Source organism: Camelus ferus, chromosome 9, assembly GCF_009834535.1.
Source record: "Camelus ferus isolate YT-003-E chromosome 9, BCGSAC_Cfer_1.0, whole genome shotgun sequence".
Lineage (NCBI taxonomy): Eukaryota > Metazoa > Chordata > Mammalia > Artiodactyla > Camelidae > Camelus > Camelus ferus.
In genome coordinates this window covers 69228590-69251679 of record NC_045704.1, presented here as the reverse complement: position 1 = coordinate 69251679, position 23090 = coordinate 69228590, and the positions used below count along the sequence as shown (strand labels likewise).

At 38.5% G+C, this 23090-nt stretch overlaps 1 protein-coding gene across 2 annotated transcripts in view; it reads left to right on the top strand.

Annotated features, from left to right (window-relative positions):
- Positions 1–23090, top strand: part of DPYD (dihydropyrimidine dehydrogenase) — a 720433-nt gene that overhangs the window by 448699 nt on the left and 248644 nt on the right. For both annotated transcript variants that reach the window (XM_032487157.1, XM_032487158.1), the window contains exon 15: positions 21587–21655. In XM_032487157.1, coding sequence (XP_032343048.1) covers positions 21587–21655 — 69 coding nt within the window. The remainder of the gene's footprint in view (positions 1–21586; positions 21656–23090) is intronic.

Genomic DNA, 23090 nt, shown 5'->3' with positions numbered 1-23090 from the left:
GTGTGGTTGACATCCTCTGTGTCCTGCTCAGATGCACTCTCTTCCCTTTCACACAGTGTCTGTATCCAGAAAGCTGACCTGCTTCTCTGGGTCACTTTGTCCTCTGGCTTCCAATTGGGTTCAGTCAGGGGGGAGCAGAGAGACTGTGGAAAGGCACAGGAGGTGGGGTGGGGGCCGCCTGCAGAGACAGGGTGAGGTGGCGATGAATGCCACTAAATATCAGGTCCTGTCTGGTGGCCTTCATCTGCCTTTGGGTCTTGGGATGGTAATGGCTCCCCACTGTCTCCTCTAATATCCTCCATTGTCCCTTCTGGTTTTTCTATATAAACCTATACCTTTGTAAGTAGCCCTTTTATTAATCTTTACTAAAATTACTCAAATTGAGTGTGCCATCTGTTTCCTGCCAAGACTGTGATTAATATACGAGAATATGGGAAAATAGGCATTTTTATACACTGTTAGTGGGATTATTAATTAGTGCACCTTTTTTACAGAACAATTTGACCATAGCAATACAATTTGTGAATGCATGTGCCCTTTGACCTAGAAATCTCTTAATTAAGAACTTACTCAGTGGATATAATCTCTAACGTGTGTGTAGAAAATGTTTATTGTGATATTGTTTAATGGTTTAAAAAAAACACTAGGAAAAATATATATCCACAGAGATTGATTTAATAAATATCCAAGATAAGTTTTGGAATTAAAGTTTAAATGGCAAAACAGTGTGCATGATATGATCTTTTCGGTATAAAAATGTATATTTTTATATAGATAAGCAACATGAATACTGTTCACATTTGTGGAGAGGGCCTACTAGTAGAGGGTAGAGCATTTTAAATAGGTATTGGGTACCAGGTCTATAGAAGGACCTGATGTAGGTAATAAATGGGAACAAACTGAAGAAGGGTAGAATATAGAAGAGGTGATGAATTTGATGAGTTTCAGAGTTTGTGAGAGCTGGAACTGCCAAGGATGGTGACTATTCATTAGCAAGTGTAGGGCTTGTTGCATAAGGGAAATAAAGCACTATAGAATGATCCTCAGCTATCATTTACACGACTGTGTGTTTGGTGGCCCCATTCACTAAAGAGAGAATAAAGCAGGAGACATAGATTTAGGGAGGGAGATAATGGGTTTGGTTTCCAGTGCCTGTAGGATATCTAATTGGGTTTCCCAGAAGGCATTTGGACCAGAGCAAGTAGAACAATCTTATGGCAAGTTGACCCTCTATTCACCTTGAAATATCACCCCTAGGGTGGGAACAAGGGAAGAGGAGTTCAAAATCAGTTGGAAGCGTCAAGAGCCTTTTCTAGAATCTCTGCTTGCACCTTGAACTTCTTTTCCCTTTATCAGTATGTCCTCTTCCTTTCATAGTCCTTAGGCGATGAGATGCCCTTGCTTCTTGGCTTTGGCTAAAACCTGTGTCCATTAATGCTCTTTATTTCACACCAGCAATCTAAGATACCAAAACATCTCCATAATTTAATGATGCAACTGAACTGCTTTCTTGCTTTCTGCTTCCTCTTTCAATGTATTTTTATACTGAGATTTTCATTCGTTTCCAGCACTGTATATTTGATTGATATTGTCATACTTAGGATTTTTACTTTTCTTGTCATATATTCTCATGGGAAAATGTATGACACTTTTAATATAAAGAATCATCTTATATCCATCTGAATTAGAACTAGAGGCAATTTTAATGCATAACAACAAAGGTAAACTATGTTTTGCAGAACCCTTGCCAAAGCAAATAGCTGAATCAATACTTAATATCTGCTTTTCACATCTCTATGTAATTATTAATACTTCATTCATCTAAAGCCTCAGAAACATGCTTGCATGCAGGTTATGCTAAAGGAAATAAAGGAAGGAGAAGAAAATTTAAGTTATTTATGAATTCCTTCCACAAAGTTTTTTTTTTTAAATAAAGGGATTATAGATCAGTAATGTCAAGATATTCTGCATAGCTTGTCTTTATCAAAATAAGGAATCTTTTTATTAATGCATCCCAGAAAGTGTAGATTTATGGATTGAAGGGAGTACGTTTAATATGTCCGTATCCATCTAGACTGACACTTCCCGCAGACACGAATTTCTCCAGAGAGACAGTGTTACTGGTGTCAGTGGATGGCATCATTTACTTCAATGTTCCATTATTAAATTGATAACAAGATAATTCCTCTGCTTCTCAGAGACATGACAGGGTTTACAATTGTTAACACTCTTATTGCATGGGATTTGATGTTCTAGGTAGCTTTTAATAAGAAGCATGTTTGTATTTCAATACTGAAAAAAAATTGAAAACAACACAGTAAAATAAAGTCAGATATACCAGGCAACAGAATATGTCTATTTAAAGAAGATTCCTCTTATTACAGGTAGCTTTGTTTAAAAGAAATGTATTTCTTATGCTCTCTTCAACCACTCAGCTAACATAGTTGTACTGCTTAGAGGCATGTATTATATTATTTGATGAAATGGAACTTTACATATTTTAGTATTTGTGTATAAGAAATACATGTTAATTTTAGATCATTACGGGGCAAAGGAGCTAGCTAATGCTTGCTGAGTGTTTTGTGTCTGTCACTTAGAAATAAAGGTATAGAAGTAGAGATGGAAGTAGGGTTAGAAATAGCAACAGAGACAGATATAGAAACAGACAAATAAATAGAAATGCTTTTTAAGGGATAGTTCGACAGTTCACTAAGGCAGCTAATATTAACCTCATGGTACAGATAAGGAAACTGAGGCTCACAGAAGATTAGTAATGTACCCAAGAAATTATGAAATTTACCAAAGCCCCACAGCTAGTAACGTGGAAGCCCAAGGTCTTCTCACTGTGTCATGTGACCTTCCTGGTAGAGTTTAGGGACATGTTTCCTGTCAGTGCCACCCAGCTAGCAAGCAAGCAGAGGAGACAGTAGTCAAAGATCTGTCTGTACACACCTTAGAAAAGTAAAAATTACTGTTTGTGTGGCTATATTATAATTGAGAGTAAAAGTTGGGAAATAATGATAGGAAAATATGAGTCAAGAAGAATCCTTAGGGCTAAAAATGAAGTCTGGGCCTAACTAAAAGGGGGTTCAGTGAGCACCTCCCAGTTAAAGATATCCCAGAGGGCTGAGATTAATTCTGCCATCCCAGTGATGAGTGGGGCAACACTTTCACATCTATTTTTAAAATTGTGTTGGGTTTGCAAAATTTTTATAGGTCATGGATCTCTAATGATTTCCGGATAGAATTTTTTCTGTTTCACCAAGAATAATGTGACATTTTGGCAACTGCTAACTACCAGGTGTACTTTAAAAGAAGTGCTATGCCAGGGGCTTCAGAATGTTCTAGGATCCACGTTTGATGGAATCATACCTAAGAGCTAAAACAAAATAGTGTTTTCAACATTAAAAATTAGGGAAGTTTAAATTTTGATGCTTATGGATAAGGCAAATCAGAGAGTGAAGCATTTACTCGGTCAGTGATTCTGGAAGGATCTAGCACCATGCACAGCCACTGGATGCATTTTCTTCACCTTCTCCAAATGATAGCTCTCCATGAGCCATTGACAAGACAATACATTTCTGCATCACATTACTTGACTGAGAGGCTAATTCATGTGAATTTAGTCCTTGTAGGCAGATGGAATGACAGTTTGAAATCCTTTCAAAGCCATAAGGAATCAGATTGCCCTCTTTGTAAAGCATCCTATATTGTGACATGTTTTTCAGATTCTCAGCAAAAAGTGATTTAATACCAAATTCTGACAAAAATGAGAACTGGAAGAGTTAATGGTCCTTAAGCATCGATATTTTTGGATTGCTATAGTAATCCTTTCCGCCATGTTTTTTTATAGTAATGCAGGTGATATTGAACAGTTCTATCTACCAATCAGGAGCAGAGCTAATACACGTGAAACACTATAGACGGGAAAGTAAAGTATATTAGAGTCCTGCCATCAAAGGGGTGTACACTTGGGCAGACAGGACAAACACATAGAAAATAGTTCATTTAAAAGAGAGAGGAGACATTACTTCATAAAGTTTGTATCTTCACAAGCTGTAGATTTTGCAGGAGTAAACACACACACGCATACACACACACACACGCATGCACACGCACACACACCTGCTAGTGTAACTCTGTCATGGAAGAGGGATGATGCTCTCGGGTTGACTGGAAAAACTTCGTCAGTAATATGTCATGGAAGATGTCATATTACTGATAAGTATCTCATTGAAATATGGACAGCTCAGGAAGCATAGTGGTTTTTATTATTGTAAATGAAGTGTTGTTTCATCAAAGATGGCGATTATGGAAAAGATCATCTTGCTAGCTTAGTTAGGATGGATGACTACTACAATATTAGCTTAAAAAGGAAGTGCTTGAAAAATATGTAGATTGATAGTAGTTTTCCCATGTTTTCATTCTATGAGTTTCCTAGAGGGTTTTTTTTTTCCTTAAGGAAGGTTTTTTTTTTTTTTTTTTCATCTTCCTCGTAGCTTCAGGAAGGATGGCTTCCTATGAAGTAACAAAAGTCATGCTATAGGCACAGAAATTTTAATGATAAAAGAAAATTTAGTGAAAGTGGGAAAGTTGATGAGTTTCTCTAAGGTGGAATGAGATAGCTGCTATAATATTGTTTAGAGTGGCCTGAGAAAGAGTCATTGACAAATTATTTAAGATGAGCTGAACAGAGGAAGAATCTGACCCTTTAAACCGACCAGAAGCTAAAGCAGGCCATAGAAAGCTTCGATGCCGTTTGTTGTTAGCATGAATAGTAAGGTGCAGGCTGTGGACTTGCAGGCTGTGGACTTAAACGCTGTGCACTGACAGAGACTTGACTCTCAGCGTATTTATAGCTATAGCATATTCAGCAGTGGATGCTGTCTCTCCTGCAAATAAATAAGAAGTATTAAAAAAGAAATGGGGCAGAGTAATTCTAGATGAAAAGAAGAAATGATGTGAAGTCATAAGAATTTTTAGAAGATGAGCATCTTGCTCTGCCAGTTAAAAAGCCAAGTTAAGTTTCCACTATTGGTTTCTTCTGATGCACATCAGAAACATGGCACCATGCAACTGACACCAGACCAAAACTATACACGTCCTTTAATGCTTGGAGTGTAGCCACTAACTTGCTTTGAGAGAATTCTTCTGGGAGCTCTTAGAGACCGTAAGTATCACAGGCGTCACAGCACCTGTAGCTCATTCGGTGTAGTATTTCGATACAGTGAGTTCTTTACCAGAAGTTGCTTGTGCACTCATCCAAGGCTGGTGGCCAATTGATAGAAAGACTAATTGTAATAAATTAAAGTTTAAAAAGAAAGACTTTCCTAGAAAGGACAAAATTGTAAGGTTAAATCTGTATACAAGAATTCTTCCTTCCAATTTACTGAATGGGGTGTGTGTGTGTGTGTGTGTGTGTGTGTGTGTGTTTGGCTGAGTAATTCAGGCTCATAGATGGCTGATTTATTGTAGCATTATTAAGGTAGTTGAAAAATGGGAAAATGTATGTGTATGTGTATGTATATAATCTATATAGAATTTCTATGCACACATATGTATTTATTATTTACATAAATAATTTGGGGGAATATATTATACATTTAGCCAAGGCAATAAACCTCTCTGGCATGGTGAGTAATATCTGCTGAGAAATAATATTCCAAGTCATTAGAATACATTAAAAGAGGAAAAGGATTGTTTAGCCTGACTCAAGAGGCACCCCTAAGAATATCTTAAAGGTAGAAAAGGAAAAAAAAAACCTGTTAACAGTAACTTCCTACTATATTGTGAATTCTTCCTAAAGAAATAACAACAATCCATATTACTGGGTGCATACTGAAGGAAACATTTACTGCTGGACTGTAGCAAACCGTTCTTTACTAAGCAGAAGGTGGGTTGGGTGACACGTGAGGTCTACATTTGTGTCTCCTTTCCTTCCTACCCGTCCCTCGTTGAACACTTTTGTCTCAAGAAAAGAACAGCATGGTGCCCAAAGAAGCTTCCACTCAGTCTTCACAATTCTGCCTTCATTCTTTTATTTAGGAAAAATGTAAGAGGTTTTTGTTTTCCTTTCATACTTTGTGTTCCAAATACAAGGCCAGGAACCATTTGCCCTTTGTTCTTGGTAGTTGAAAAATGTAGCATATGGTAAACCTTTTCACTGAATAGGCATTCACAATCATGCATGTGAAAATGCATTAGAAGAATTTATGAGACATGTGGGGACACGGGCTGCATCTGAGACGAAAATCCTCATCACAAGCTTTTATGGTATTCTGCCATGGCGGCTTGTTTGGTGGGGGAGGGAAAGATACTTCCCTATTCCTTCGTTAAACGATAGAACAATCAGAGGTGGTTGTAAATAATTCAGAAGGTCTGAACCGAAGTTTGTCTTTTAAATCAAATTATTCTAGAGGCTGTTCTTTGCCTTATTCTAAGTAGTTAAAATAATCAGCACTAGAGTTTTTATAATGCTCTTTGAAAATATACAGTAATTATAAAAACAAAGCATTTGATGACCCAAAATTTCAGTTTTATACGTTTTTCCCAACTCTTAATTGTGTATATCTTTATATAGTAATTCGTAAGACAAGTGTATGCTTTTAATTTATTTTTAAAATAAACTTTTAACTTGGCAAATCTCATATAGTAGGAAAAATGCATAATCTAGCCTTAATGTAGAGGACTACAAACTCCAGCCACACAATTACTTTGTTTTAAAAGGCTTTTTTTCTCTTATTTGTTTTGAAAGTTTCAAAGATCATGTAATTATATGTGGGAGACAGAGAAAAAGATTATAAAACAAACACCTCATTGCTTTTCCTTAAAAATAGCATTGATACCACATCTGCACAATCATGAGCAAACAGGAAGGTGAGAACAATGAAGAAAAGGAACATTTAAGAGAAAAAAATTAATTTTCAAACTTTCAATATATTATTGTGAAGAAAAATCAAATTTTAAACTCTGAGACAGTCCAGAGTTTGCTTTGGATTGGAAAAGCTAATTAATGCATTGATTATCGACAAATGTGACTTTTAGCTCTGCAGCTGAAATAGCTAATATTGATATCAGAAAAATGTTGTGAAATGACTAATTAGAGCAAAGAAATTTGGGGGATTTTTTCCCCATGTGCTTAATGAGATGTATTACCCTTTGCATGCATTGTAAATATTAGCACATATGTATTATCTTCGAAGTATGTGAGTATGGCTTGAATACCATTTCTTGACTTTAATTAGGTTAGGTTGCCTTTTGAGTATCTTCATTTAACAGGTAATGTGAATTTAACAGGGACTTGGTTGTACACTGTTTTATTTTTATAGTATGCAAATAAGTTCAAAATGCCAACACATTCATTATGCTGTATAAAGTTTATACCAGAAAGGTTCCGATCTCTTTGAAAAAGATCCTGTCATTATTTCTGCTGTAAATCACCATGCCAGGCTTCTGAGAAGGAACATTTTGAACTGAAATTCAGAATATAGATGAAACCCTAAGATGTTTGCAAAATGTGGAAATATCTTGGGTTGATTCCCAAGTATCAACAGCACATTAAGGCAAGGAAATCATTTATTAATAGTCAGTGACACAATGAATGTTTTATTAGTTGTGTCTCAATCATCATCCTGCAAAGTGAAGCAAGTTGGAGGTTTTGTTTCTGCTACCATTTACCAGGGGCCACTGGTGGCAGATGCGGCAGCTGTGAGTGGAGGAGGTGGAAGCACGAGTTCAAACATGGAAGTAGCTTTCCATTTCCATTTACTGAAAGGTCTGATTGAGATGAGCGAAACTGCGGTGGGGATGGGATACGATGGTGGAAGGAAAGCAGGAAGAAAGTGAGGATGGGATTCTTTGTATAAAAAGAGAGTGCAAAGGAGCCTTCATTTATGGAGTCTCAGCTAGTTTCCACTCAGCTCCTTCTCTGTGCATGTCTCACTGGGCAGGGGGGGAGGGGTGCTGAAGGAAGTGGTCTCATGGGGAGAAGGGTGATGAATGGGTAATTATAGGAGTGCATAGAAAAAACACAGGAGCAGTGGAAATACTTGTGTCTCATGCAGAGCGTGGGTTAGAAGAACAGCTTCCAGCTTTATGGTTTTGTTTAGAGTGCATACTCTTTAGAGCCCTCTGGGAAAGCATGATTTCTAACTCCTATCCCACTCTGCAAACTTTCTTCATCCCATGTTGCAGCCCGTCCCAGCATGCTGCTCTGGCCTTAACATGGTATCTGTTTGCAGTGTTGGCCCTCTTTGGGTCTTCCTCATCAGGGAAGCATACTTGCCTGGGGCTCACAGTTCTTAGAATTTTTTCTGAACGAGTAGAAAAAAATGTTAATCTCAGTTTTGATAAAGCAATATAAGCCAAGAAACATAATTTAATAGAAGGGTGTCCTAGTGAATTTGGTCGTTATTTTAGTGAAATCTAAAAATAATTTTTAAATATCTATAAAATTTGATCTGTGGATCTGCCTCTTTTTTTAAACTGCATTAATTTATAAATATGCCCACAATGTGACACTACAAAAAGATCAAAGGAGCACATAAAGATGATGCTGTCTACCCTTTCCAATGACCTGTTTTTAAAAATCTTATCTGTGGATATTTAAAACCAAAGAATTGTGCTATTTCAAAATGTCATTGTTTGCAGTCCAACTAAACTGTAGAAAATGGCAAATCTGAATATGACATTATTCTCTTAGCCATAAAACTAATCATTGAATTTCATTAAAAAGTAGTTAATGTCAAATATATAATACCTTCAATTCTCATAATAATCCCTATGAAATAAGTGTGGTAAGCCAAGGTATTCCTATTTTATAGATCAGGTAGCTGCTGCAAAGACATTTAGATGACATGTTAGCCTTTGAATATCCATTCCAGAAGTAAGGGACATCGACAATGTGCCAGTATTGTTGTGTAGCCAAAAATTCTTACTCTGGTGGAGCTTAGGTTCCCACTGAGAAGAAAAAGACATTAAATAATATTAAATAAAATGAGAAAATAGAAAGTGCCATGGGAAAGAAAGCGGTGCTGGGAAGGGACGGTTTGCATGCAGTCTTGAGGTGTCCCTGACGCAAAGCCATTTGAGCAGAGACTGGAAGGAAATGTGGGTGTGTGTCAGTGGGTGTCTGGGAAGAATAAATGAGGCTGAGGGAACAGCCGGGACGGAGTCTCCCACGGGCGGGCAGCGTGTTCTGTGGTGGATTGAGTTTAGACTTCTAGAGAATTTCTGTGAGGTACTAGTATATAGTTGGGAAAGAGGGAGGTGTGTGTTTTTAGAAGCGCTTGACTGTTTACAGACATTGCATTTAACAAATATTTATTGCATTTCAACTATTCTTTTACTTCTTTATTCAACAAATATATTCAGCGTTCCTAGTATATGTCAGGTACATTGTTAAACAGAACAGGCAGCCCCAGCCCACGGGGGATACATGCTGACATGGAAGACACAGCGTGTGTCCTCCAGAAGCTTACCATCCAGTACTGAAAACGCAATGCCTCTAACTTACACAACAGGATTGTCTAATTGAATGTGCATTAAACATGCAGTCATAGTTAATGAGAGCAAAGGAGCTACATCTCATAAAATAATTACAATAACATTTAGTATTTACATAAAATTTTCATTTGGGATTTAAAGTCTTTACAGAAAATGTTTCAGTAATCTTTACAACACCCATGTGCTATATGTATGGTATTGGAAGGAGTGCCCAAACTATTTAATGTAGTGCATCAGTGCATGTAATTATCTTGAGAACTTTTTTTTATTATTATTTTCTTTCTAGCCTCTTTTTAAACCTCAAATTCCTATGTCACATTTTAACACTATTCATTATCAACCTTATTAATTTATAAAGGCAGTTCATTAAAAGAGTATTTGTTACAGCCTCTAGATAGAAGAAGTTTCACATTGAAATATAGATACTTTATAACATATTTCAAATCAACCTCTTTATGTGCCTTTGAAAGGCCGTGTCCCTGAATGAACCACGTCGATACAGGCAACATAAATAAAAGCAAAATCAAACCTCATACACAGGTTTTATGTAGGAAACACCATTTTTGTGTACAGTGAATTCAAATTATATGACTTCAGTTGACTTACTGCAACCTCGGTGAAGGGGCAATGGTGATAGGTCAACAACCTACATACAGTTAGACATCATAGATTAAAGCCAGGGCCACATGATGCTATGAGGCCAGTTAATGGCTTCTAGGTATGAAAATACATGGTGGACTTGGTAGCTTCACACGTGCCTTTGTCACCGTTGTTGCAGCAAGTGCTACAGAGACGAACCAGAATTGTTTTTTTAATTAATAATAAAATGTCAAGAGGTCATCCTTCCTCCTATAGACATTTATTAAATGCACAGGAGGTGCTCTGCCATGCTGGACCACATGGTAAGAAAATAAAGGGGAATAAAAATTAGCATGCTTTCTCACTGAGTGGAATAAAAGAAGGCAGCGGTACAAATAAACACAACCTGTGATGTCGGGGAGCAGAGGGATGGCCCTGGAATAGAGGCAGGTGCGCCACGCCCGAACGCCACAATCTCTGAGGCCACTGAGGGCGGTGTGCTGGAGGTCAGCGTGTGTTAGAACTTGAAGAGTGAAGGGGCAGTGGGGTGACGTGGGGCCAGATCATAAAGGGCTGACATGCCCTGTTTTCATTTCTTCACGTGTGTAAGTAGTTGGGGAACAGGGAATCATCGCATGGGCCTCTCTCACTTATCTTCCCTCTGACTGGATGATTTCCTCGGCTGTTCCATCTGCCTATCTTGTTTTCTGAGTTACAGGGAAGTAATACATTGAGCAAGAACGTAGAAATAAGGTTAGCCTCTGAGAATGAAAGTAATAAAAATTGACACACATTGAATGAAATCCACCATGTATAAAAATAAACCCACAAGGTTTTCTATAAGCTTGTGATTAAGGAGCACAGAAAAATGATTCAGAGAAGAGAATATTATAGCCAGACAGTCCAAGATTTATATTTACCCTTGTTAGCCATACAACCATGAGTAGTTATTTAACCTCTTGAAATAAGTTTTGTTTTTCCTATCTGTAAATCGGGGTTAATAGTTTGTACTCTATCATGATTAGAGATAATGAATGTGAAATGCTTAACGTGGGCCTTGGCTCATGCAAGTACACAGCAAGTGCTCGTCCTTATTGTTAAGCTTACTAAAGGTAGTATCAGTTAGCGTGGGCTACGTGACAAAACACCCAAACTTAGTTGATTGAAGCAACTATTGATTTAGTTCACAATTCTTCGTGCATGTTAGCAATTTGGACTGAACTAAGATCTGTGGTTCTTCTGATCTCAGCTGGTCTCACTCCATCTATAGTCAGCTTTCAGGTGGACTAGGGGCTGGCTGGTCTCAGGTGGCCTCGGCTGATGCCATCCAAAAGGACGGTCCATCCCTTTTCCATACAGCCTCTGATCCCTCAGCAGGATATGCTATCCTGACCACATGGCTGGCAGGACTTCAAGGGAGTAAGCAGAGAGGACAAGACCTCTTCAAACCTTGGTTTGACACAACCTCACTTCTGCCATGTTCTGTTGATTAAAATAAGTCACAAAAGCAGCCCATATTCAAGAGGTGGGTAAATAACCCCCCCCCCCCCCGATGGGAGTATCTGCACAGTTGCATTGCTGAAAGGGTATGGATACAGGGAGGGGAACATTTTCTTTCAAATAATTTATCACAAGAGAGTTAAGGACACAAAATCAACTAGAATCTCTAATGTAAATTGAAAGGATAGGAAATCAATAGAGTATAGTCTTGATGTAGTCAGGAGGAACTTGGAGTCCAAAGACCTGAGCTTAATCCTTGCTTCTGGTGCTGATTAACTTGATCCTGGGAAAGGACCTTAAGTTAGCTGTGTTCTTTATTCTCAGTATAAAGTTTCCTAAATTCAAAATTATTATGTGGGATAAATGAAATAATGTATGTGAAAATGTGTATTAAGTGTAAACATGTAAACAAATATAATGGATTATTATTCTTTGATATAAATACACGTTGTAAAATTTGAGAAGTTCTTGAACCTCTTACCTGGTCCCACCTATCTGTCCTTCTCATTCTCTCTCTAGAATGTAGAAATTTACCCGCATTCAGACATTGTAAATGTGATACATTATTTTGGTACTTGCATTTCTTGCAATATGCGTTGCTTGCGATTCCTTTTCTCAGCTATCTATTTCAATATTCCTTTGAGACAAATGTTTATTAAATCCCAATTGAATGCAAGATATACCACTAGATGCTAAAGATACAGAGATGAAAAGCTGGATCCTACCCCGCAAAACTTTGCCCATTTTTTTGAAAAACATAGAAACAATGTAATACAGTATAATAAATGTTATGACAGAGAAATGCAAAGGATGCTGTGGGATCTCAGAAGAGGGGTGCCTGACACGAGGGAGGAAAGGTGACCAGCTCGGGCCTCATAGAAAATTTAAGGTCAAAAAGAGGAGCAGGAATTTACTAGACAGAATAATCTAAAATTCAAATCCAAACGTTGAGCTGGTTAGAAACCATTGTTTTAGTCCCCTGAATAAGTGTGGTTCTCACCTGTGCACACAGTTCTCCCGCCAATGAAGGGTAGCCGTTCATTTCCCCAAAGCTAAATTGAACTACACAAGATTTGTTAAACAGAGCATATTCCTTAAACACAGCATCCCAGGCCTTTGTTCCTCCTGCTGACTACGACTAAAGTACTCTTGGCCTTTTTATTTCTAATCAATTTCCAATAAATACTCATCGATGATTTCAGACTCAATTGAGTTACTTTTCTATGAGGCCTCCTCCGATTCACACAGGTACAGAATAATCACTCATTCCTTTCTGCTCTCCCTATATCCTGGTTCATACACTATAATTATTTTTGTACCAATTTACATATGTCTCCTTTATTATACCATATGCTCCTAGAGCACAGGGACCATGCCTTATTCATTCAGACAAAAGGAATAGACATATGGTCAAGAGAATGCAGAATACATGTTCCATTCAGGAAGCAAAGTAGTTCAGTGTGGTTGGAGCAAATGCTGCACTGTGGTCTTGTATAGCATATTAAAGAGCTGGATTTTATCCCAAAGTTGAGTTTGAAGCAGAAGTGTGATATGATCAGATTTGTCTCTTTAGAAGGGTCTGGCAGATGGCATAGACTGATATCAGAGACAGGGACCCTAACAAGGCGGCTGCTTTAGTAATCCGGGGGAATGGTGACCATCGTAACGAGGACAGTCATGCTGGAGGGTCTGGAACGCCCAGAAGAGATATGTGGGGAGTAAACTAGAGCCGAACTTCTCAGACTACTGCACATTAGAACTATCTGGAGCTCCTTGAAAAACCCTGGTTCCTGAGCCAAACTACATACAAATCTTGGGGTGATTTTATTTAACTCTCCAGGTGATTTCAGTGCTCAGCCAGGTTTGAGAACCAGTGGACTAGAGGATATTTGGTAAACAACTGGATGTAAGTAATGAGACAGAAATGAAAAAAATCTCTCCCAGTCTTCTAACTGGGGACAGAAGGGTGGAGTGTAGGTGTATCTAACTAATGTGGAGAAAAGAGCGAATTCAGGGTGGAGAAATTTAAGTCTGGTTTTGGGCAAGTTGAACTTGGGGGCTAGAAGGAAGTTGAGCATGCTGCTCTTGTACTCAGGAGAAAAATACAGGTTGGAGGTGCACACTATGAATTTTCTGCATAACGGTCTTATCTTAAATCATTGTGAATGTGATGTCCAGCAACACTGAAAGAGGACCATGAGTAGACCCTGGGGACGTCAACATGTGGAAGGTGGCCAGAGGTAGAAGAACCTGAGAAGAAACAGGAAAAATAAGGAAAAAAGGATGTATCTCCAAAGGGTGAGGGAGCAGGGTTTCAGCAAGCTGGAGGTAGTTAACTGTTGCAGTGCTGGGGAGAGTTCCAGTAAAGATTTGGGCTGAAAATTACCTAATAATGTTTGCCAAGGTCACCGGTGGCCTAGGGGAGATCAGTTGCTAGACACAGTGGCGGCAGAAACTAGATAAAAAGACAGTAAGAAGGATAGGAAAAAGCAGCTGAGTTCCTGAGTAGTCTTGTTTTTTTCTTGTTCTAGTGGAAAACTAGAATCTTTGATTTTCTGTGGAAACTATGCACATAGTGTATAACTTTAAACATGACTTTTTAATATTAGGAATAATTGTATAAGCAAGGTTTTTGTTGGTCCCAAAATAAGCAAAGAAAATGATGAATTTTGAAATATTGTAGAAGACAACTTAAGAGTACTGTTCTCATTTGCAGCCATTAAATGAGCAATGGCCGTATAAAATTCGAAGAGCTTACGAGTTTTACTTTTAATCTTCTACTCTCAGTGCCTGCATTTCCGGAAAATCGTACCATTTCTCACTTCCACTACATTTGTACTAAGCTAGAAAGAGCATTTACAATTTGAATGTTGTACAGTTAATTAATATTTAATAAACATATTTTCTTAGTTTAAGTGTCTTTGACAAACACGTGTCCCATGCTGTGTTTCCTCCTCAATATAACATGATGCCAGGAGTGTTAACAAATGATTTTGTTAAATTGTTTGACAAAACCTAACTCAGCTACTTGTAATTTACAATTGTTCACCTTTGTCACTTTGCAGTTTTTCCCTATAAAAAATTTAGGTTGTCTTGAAGCTGAATTGTTGACTGAATTTCCAATGTAGTCCACAGTATGATTACAGAATACCAAAACAGTGTTTCCGAGCCGTGTTTTAATCATAGACTCCAAGTACGTGGGAATTTGACAAGACAGTCTGCTTGTGACCAGCTGGAAGTTTTATGCTGTTCTTCACCTTAAATTCTGACATGCAGACTTTATTATAATTCAGCTTGGGAAAAATACTTAGTAAAGTCATTTTATTTATACCATAAGGAAATGTAATTATAAAAAAATAATTTGACCGTAAACTGTGATTCTTTAATTTGAAAGTTTGGAAGGATGACAGTCGAAGCCATTTAACATGACTTTTTATTTTTCTTGTTGCAGAATAAGTGTCCTGTTTTGTTTTTTTGTTGATTTGTTTTATTTTTTTTAACCTTTGAGTATTTTTCAGGGAGAAACAACATGGAAAATCTGATTCATAAATTATTAGAGTTGGCATTTTATATGCTTTAGGACATTATTGTTTCATAGAAATTAGATGTTTATACAAAGATGTTTATACACTTTAAGTTATATTCATTAGTCAAAATGAAAGTCACAACTATGAAACTTGCAATTTATGTGTTCTCTATAAAGAAGAATTAGATAGAAAATGCCCTTTTAGGGAATATATCAAATTTTAATGACCAAAGCACCAAAAAACATCTCGATAAGATGGGTCTCAACGAGAAAATGATCTGTGAAACCTGCTTGATGGTCAGTCATAGAAAGGGGGGTCTAGTCCGTGTTCTAATTTTCTAAATTATAGTCCTTTTGCTTTAACTAGTCGTATTTTCCAAAAACATTATCAGTCCTGATTAAATGCCCCTGCCTTTGTGGTCTAGTAATCTTGTTCCAATTTCCTGGTGAATCTGCATCCCTGTTTCTTAGATGACTAGTTCAGTACTTCCATCTCCCTCTCGCACCGTTAAACCTCTGTCCCCAGTTCTCTACTGTAGGCACGAGACCTCACCTACACTTCAGACAGAAAACTTAAACACCAGGAAGGATTGTTTCACCTTTTCCACACCAAATCTATGAGCTCAACTGCATCCATTTCTATTTTTTCTCTCTTCTCCTCCCTTCCACCTTGTTGAGCTGGAAACAATGCCTCTGCTTCTTATAAAGGTTACTTTCTCTGCTTACGTGCTGGATTCACCATCACCTCTTGCCTTTTCAACACTTTTTTCCTCTTTTCCACATCATTTCTACCAACAGAGAAACATACTCAAATATGGTCCATAAAAAAAAAATCTCACCAGGACTTCCCTGCAGCCCTTCGTCCGCTGCCTCCGTTGTCTTTGAGCTAGCCCACCGGAACTGCAAGAGAGCTTCGTGTATCACTTCGCCCCACTTCTTTGTAGTCTCTTCACTCAGTCTACTCCAGTTTGACTTCCGTCTTCCCTGCTTCACTGACACTCTTCTCGTGAAGGTTACCAGTGGTTTCCACATCACCAAATCCTGTGGACACATCTGTTTTTACACGCAGATTCTGAGAAGAATTCATCACAGTTGATTGCCCCTTACTTTTTGCAACTGCCTCCCTCTCTTGGCATTTGTGACATCACATTTTCGTGTGGCTCTAGGTCAACCCTGGTCCCTTTCTTTTTCTGTTTTATTCTCTTCTGTTTGTGAAGTCGCTTAGCCAGGCAGCTTTAAGTCTCATTCAGTGTTCAAGCCTCTAAAATGTATACTTTCATCCCTGACCTCTTTAGTCAATTCTGGACTTGTGTATCCAGGAGCACAATTGATGTCCTCACCAATGGGATGCTTAGTAGACATTGATATGTAACACGTTAAATCTGAACCTCTTGATGGCCCCCAACTAGACCCTTCCCTGGGCTTTGTTCCGTCTCAGTAAAGTGTCCGTGTGCCACTCAAGCCACACTAGGGGTCATCCTTAATTTCTCCTTTTCTGCTCACCTCCTGACTCTAACCATCGATCCCATCTTGTTAGTTCTAGCTCAGAATTTTTCACTTCTCAGCATCTCCATAAATTATCATGCAAGCCAGATTATTTCACCTGAACTGGTCTCTGGCTTTACCCTCCCACCCCCTCATTCCATTCCCTCTAAAATAGCCAGAAGCATCTTTTGAGGACGCAGGTCAGATCATTTCATCCTTCTCCTTTAAACCTTTCAGGAGCCCCCCGCCCCATCACGTCTACAAGAAAACCCGAACTCGCAAGAGTTTCATCTCCCAGAGGCATGGCTACTGCTTGCTTCTCTCACTCACGCTTACACTCGTCTCGCGTGAGAAGAAACACCATCCACAAAGGCCTTCTGTTCTTCTTAAGTATGCCATACTCGCTCCCGCCCCAGGCTCTGTGCATGGAGTTCCCTCCGCCAGGAGTGCCGGCTTTCACCCGCTTCCCCATTCTGTTCTGAGGTGCCTGTTTATCTTTTATGTCTCAACTCAGAGAGTCCTTTGCTACCATCACTTAATATGGCTCTGTGCCCCCAGTGATTCTGCATCTTGCTCTCCTCTATTACTGCCTTAATCCTGACCTGGAAATAGTCCTAATACTGCGTTTTTGAATGACTTTTTCACTCCCTAAAACGAAAGCTACAGGAAGGTAGGGACTTTCCCTGTTCTGTTCACTAGCTCAGAGTTAACAGTTACTGATGCATAGAAGGTCTCAAGAATTATTGGCTGAATGTTGAATAAACAAAGACTCTGAGTCAGTGTCTTGATCCTCTTTGCATGTCTTCCCGTGTCTTCCACAGGGGGTGCTCGTTTGCATATTAATTGCTTAGCTGGCATTGTTTGACTCTCATAAAAGGTAGGATGTAGTTAAAACACTACATAGCATTTAGTTTTTCTGTGTAAACTCATCCACTAATGTTCTAAAATATGAGCCATGAAAAATGGAACACTAGAGATGACATAAATTAAGTGAAATATAGGAAAATGTACTCTGTTTTAAAAATGTTTCATTGGGTATTCATTTCTAGTAACATTTCATGATGTTTCACAATATAAAATATACATCAATTCTCTTTTTTAAAGGAAAAAAAAATAACCTGTCTTCTCTTGCTTGATTAAATACCAAGCCCAGCAAAACACTGAAGGGCTCTCTAATCATCAAAGAAAGATTAAACGATGTCCAGTGTCCTTTTAGTGTTAAAGTCTTTTAGCCTGATTTTTTGAAAGATTCTTATTACCTTTTAATAAAGAATAAAATGATTTCAGGGTCATCTTTATTCCTCAGAAATAAAATGTCACCATATATTTTCACAAACCATCCCTTGGTTTTAGACAAAGATATTTAGACTGCTTAGATAATTTAGCATTTTAAAAATAATGTATAAAGTGATTTTTTTTCCCTTAAATTTACTTGGCAGAAAAAAAAAAGCTTAGGAATTTATTTTGAAAGTGACAATTTTAGTTTTGTACGTAGTAACTGTCAAGACTCCCAGTGACAGAAACCAGAATATAACGTGAATTTTCTTAAGCCCCAAGTGGTATCTGTTCGGTTCACGTGTACTGGCCTGTTGGTGCACCTGACCCAGAAGTGGTGGTGACGTCTCCCCACCCTGCACCTCTGCTTTCCTCTGTCTCTGCTTGATTGTTACCTAGTGCGGTGAGCTTTGGGTGGAGGTGGGAGGGTCGGCTGGTTAAGAGTCAGTCAGTGATCACCAGCTGCTCTGAACACATTTCATTCTAATTTAGGGGACCAAAGAGAAAAAAAAAAGCCTTTATCCCAGCTCCACTGAAGGACTGTAATGAGAGCAGAACAGCTGAGCACCCTGATTAACTCTGTTGGGGCCATTTTCCCAGCTTTTGGGGCAAGAAGGCAGAGTCTGTGTTTAGAGATGAGGAGAGAAGAGCAAGGAGGTGCCTGGCTGCTCGGAGCACACAAACGAAACTCGTATCTGCTCAATGTCTTCTGCCTCTCCTGCCTGTGGTCCCCCTGCCCAGTGACAGCCTGCCCCAAACCATGTCCAGCCGCTGCGCATCTAGGCATCTGTTGGCACCAGTGTTCTTGATGGTCAGGACGATTTTCTCAGTGATACTTATTTCTCTCCATCAAGTCCAAGCAAGCTCCTTGGGATTCTTGGGACTTATAGAGCCAATGATGATTTTGACCAATCTTGGCATAGTCAATATATATTTGATGCAAAAACAGCTTTATCGAAATAAAAATTGCCATTTGGTAAAGAGGAACTATGTTAGCCACTAGTTGATAGTGTGCATCAGGTCCGGTTGTCAGTGCTGGTAGACCTTCCTTCCCTGACTGTGGCTGTCTCTGGTCAGCCCATCTGCTCCCTGCACCCTGTCCACCAGAAGGACCCTCCGGATTGTCCCCCAGGGCCCGAGAGCAGCACTGGAGAGGGTGCGGTACTGATTTAGCAGCCACTAGGCTGTTTGTATGGGAATGTGAACTTGGAAATGACTTTGTTCTAACTGGAGGCCTGTTTTGTTTTTGTTTTTGTTTTCTGTCTTGTCCTGATTTGCTTTGAATAATAAAACTCCCTGAAACCCTAAGTGTATTGTTTGTCTCTTCCACCGCAGGACAGGAAGCATCTAATGCTAAAGCTGTCTTTTCAGTCTGCATCTTGGATCTGGCCCTGCCCTTGAAGTTGTACCAACAAGCTTGGGAACGCTGCTTCTTCCCTAAATCCTTAGATTAACCATTAAAAAAGAGTTTGTTTTTTCAGCTGACCTTGAGGCCAGTGAGGACAATAGGAATCTGTCACCTGCCCCCAGCCTTCATCCCGATTGACTGTCTTTTCAAATGAGGCTTTTTTGTTTGTTTGTTTGGTTGGAGAGCTGGCGTCCCCTGTGGTGTTTAGTCCCTGGTCTGGTTTCCAGCTGGGGGGGTGGGGCAGCTTTCCCTGCCATCCGGTCACGTGGAAAAGGCAAATAGACCATGTCTTACTGAAGATGCATGATTGTGCTCATGACCTTTTTTTGTCTGCAAATGGGCAAGTTTGGAATTTGACTTTTTACTTTCTTATAGCCCCTAGAGCAAAGGCCATGGATCATTTTTACATTTTTCTCCAAAATTCTTAAAAGCTGCATCCTCACTGGACACAAAAGTTGAATCCTAAACTCTATCAAAAAATAATCAGGCATTCTTAACTTTTCTCCTCTCTTCATCATCTGCTTTTACTTTCTTTCTTTGTTCTTCTCTCTGAAGAGGAATCTCTCTGACTGTACTGTTTCTCCTGTCTCCCTCTATCTGACTGAATTTCTGAGGTTTTGCTGTCACTCAGGATCAGCCTCTCAGACCTCCTGGTTCTTCTTTCTTAATTGTTCCTTCTAGTTCACAAGTCCGGTGTATGTTGACATCTGACCCTTTTCTCCATCACCCCGACCAACACCTGTAACAGCCCTGCTCACGTTTCCCTCTGACTCATATAATAATTATTTGCCAACAGGTTTCATTAATTGTTTCTTTTTCCCCTTCTCTAACTCAAGATATTCATTTCTGCTTCATCCTTAAAGGATGAGCTGATAAAGCCACTCCCTGTTTCTAAACCTTTAGTGACCTCATGCGTTTATCCAGTTGGTCTTCCTAAGTGCCAGACATCATGCTGGTTACTATAGACGAAATGGTGAATCTCACAGAGCAGTCCCAGCCCCCAGAGAGACTACAGTCTCACAGGAGAGAGAAAACGGATCCAGCATCAAGGACAGGCTATTCAGTGTTTAGAACTCTCCTATTCAGAACTCTCTCCAGTACGATCACAACTTATTTTCTGTCTCTCTCTTGATGTGAAAAGCATTCAGCTGACTTTTGCAACACATCCTTGTTTTTGTTTTGTTTGTGTTTTTTTAGACATACATAGAAAAGCTGTATGTGGTGAGAGCTCTCGGTGGACTCTTCCACTAGGCTCTGTGACTTTCAGCTTGACACAAACTCTTTGTGTTACAATTTCATAGTCTTTAAATAGCCATAATAAAAAAATAATAACTGACATGTATCGAGTACTTATATTAGGCTAGTGAAACCTAATAGTTAAAAACTCAGGCTCCCAGTCAAATTGCTGGGTCTAAGTCCTGGCTCTGGTCCCTATTAGCTCATCTCAGTGCCTCAACATCTTCATCTGTAAAATGGGGAGAGTAATGTTGGGAATGATTAAGTCAATGAAGTACAAACCATTAAGAAAGTGCCCAGCACGTCATCAGAGCCGTGTGAGTCTTAGCAGTTCTATTAATACTTTTCTGAGCAGGTAGCACCATTACCCATATTTAACCCATGAGGAAACTGAGTATCTTGCCCAGGGCCGCGCAGTCCCTGGCAGAGTCAGAGCTCCCATCTGGACCCCCTGGCTTCAGAGCAAATGCGAGTAACTGCTACGCTCTATCATCTCCATGAGAAGGTTACTGTAAGGCTATACTTAAATAATCAACATTTAACAAAACGTAAAACTAGAATGCACTCTGACTGTGTAAGGTGTTATTATCCATACTATATAATAAGATGTAATTGAAGAAGACACTAATTTATTTCTTTTCCATACCTTGACACCTTTTAGCTATACCACTAATTATGTTAATAAATATTTCCATGGCATTGTGTAATTTAGACAACCCTTTCACATACACAAATTCATGTCGTTTGCACTATCACTTTCTGAGGTTGGCAAAGTCAATATTATTATCTCTGTTTTAAAAATGAGAAGGCTGAGGATTAGAAAAGGTGAGTAACTTGCTTAATATTCAAAGATAGTAAATGAGAACATCTCTAATGTACGTCTGAAGCCCCAAATTCATCCTTTGCGTCACTCTAATACCTTGCTGGTTTTTCATGGTTTCTTTCAACAGATGGAAAACTAGTTTTTAGAATATAGCTTACTATCATAAACATGTAGATGTGAGTATTAATATACCGTTGTGTACAATGGCATAACTATTTGAAATAATATTCTTTTTTTTTTTTTTTTTAAGATTTTGATTGCTAGCATCATGTGTAGTTACAACAAAAATGACTGGATGGAGCTCTCCAAAAAGGCTGAGGTAATGATTCCTTTACTATATATTTTAGTTTTTCTCTTCTATTTTTATTCATTTTAGTTTTAAATAAAGAGCTGTCATAAAAAATAACCCAGCAGAAGTAAATTTGAATGGAAAATGGTAACTTAAAACATTTCTATTATAATTTGTTTACCCTGTGTTTTCATTAAAATGATGGAAATGTAAATTTAAAAGGAATCTATTCTATAAAAGTGGTCCCTTGGATTTCACACGCTACCTAAAAATCCTTTATTCTTTGAATCCATGTACTCTTTATTTGCATATTAAGCAAACTGTATATTATGATGAATGCCATGATAAAATTTAATGCTACCTTTGAGAATCTAACTTGATCTTACCTTGCCTTTAGGCAAACTAGTTTGACAGCAAGAGAAGAAATTTTGAATATAAAACTCTTGAATATTTAAAATAGAAAAGGCTCATTTCATACTATTCTAGTCTGAATACAGACACGCGTAGAGGGGTAGGACAGAATGCTCCGAAATGGAACACTAGTCAGCGGGTCTCCTGTGAAATCAATTGAATCTTACACAAACGCAAACAACTAACCACGTGCCTCAAATCTGTATTTCGAACAGAAAAATGCATACTTAAAATTGTGCACTTATGTCCATCATGCTGTCATGAAAAATACTTTAGAAAGTTTTAGCTGGGGTTTCTCTTAGAAATATAGAGGTTATATAGAAATATAACCTAAGAGGACTTAGGTTAGCCTAAGCTAACGACTCTACATTATGGAATATTATAAAGCTTTCTGGAGTGTTCAAAATGTTGACTGAACATTGCATTTGGATATTTTGAAACTGGGAAGGCAAAAATTACTTCTGGGACTTAGCAGGGTGAAATTAAACATGATCGGTAATTGGCTTCGTGATCTTTGGTGCTGGGTCCATTTTATACATGTATTTACCTAATGGACCATGAAATCTTCCGCAGAGCCTGTGCTTGGCCTGAGCTCTGCCAATTTGAAGCTGACTATGATGAATGGCTTCATCATGCCGCTTGTATCTCTGCCTTTCTGTAGAATAAAATGCTTCAGCAAAATATTTTCTTCTGTAATGAGCATTAATTTTTAAATTAATTTTACTTTTAAAAAGCCAAAAGCCTTTATTGTAGTAACATACTAACCAACTTCAAGATATTTTTCATGTTTCTCACATAAGTAAGTAAGTAAGTAAATAAATAAATATAAATAAAAGGGAAAAGAAGGAAGGAAGGAAGAAAAAAGAAAAAGATATGCCTTTCATTCAGTCAGAACAGACTGTGGAAACTCTCCACAGGAAAGCAATCTGCATATCAGGAAATTCATTCTATAGATGGTGTCAGTTTAAAAACAGATCTTCCCTGAAATCTTAAAATACAGACCAGCTCAGGATATACCCCGCGAAGGACCTATCCCCAGGTCTCCGCATCCCCC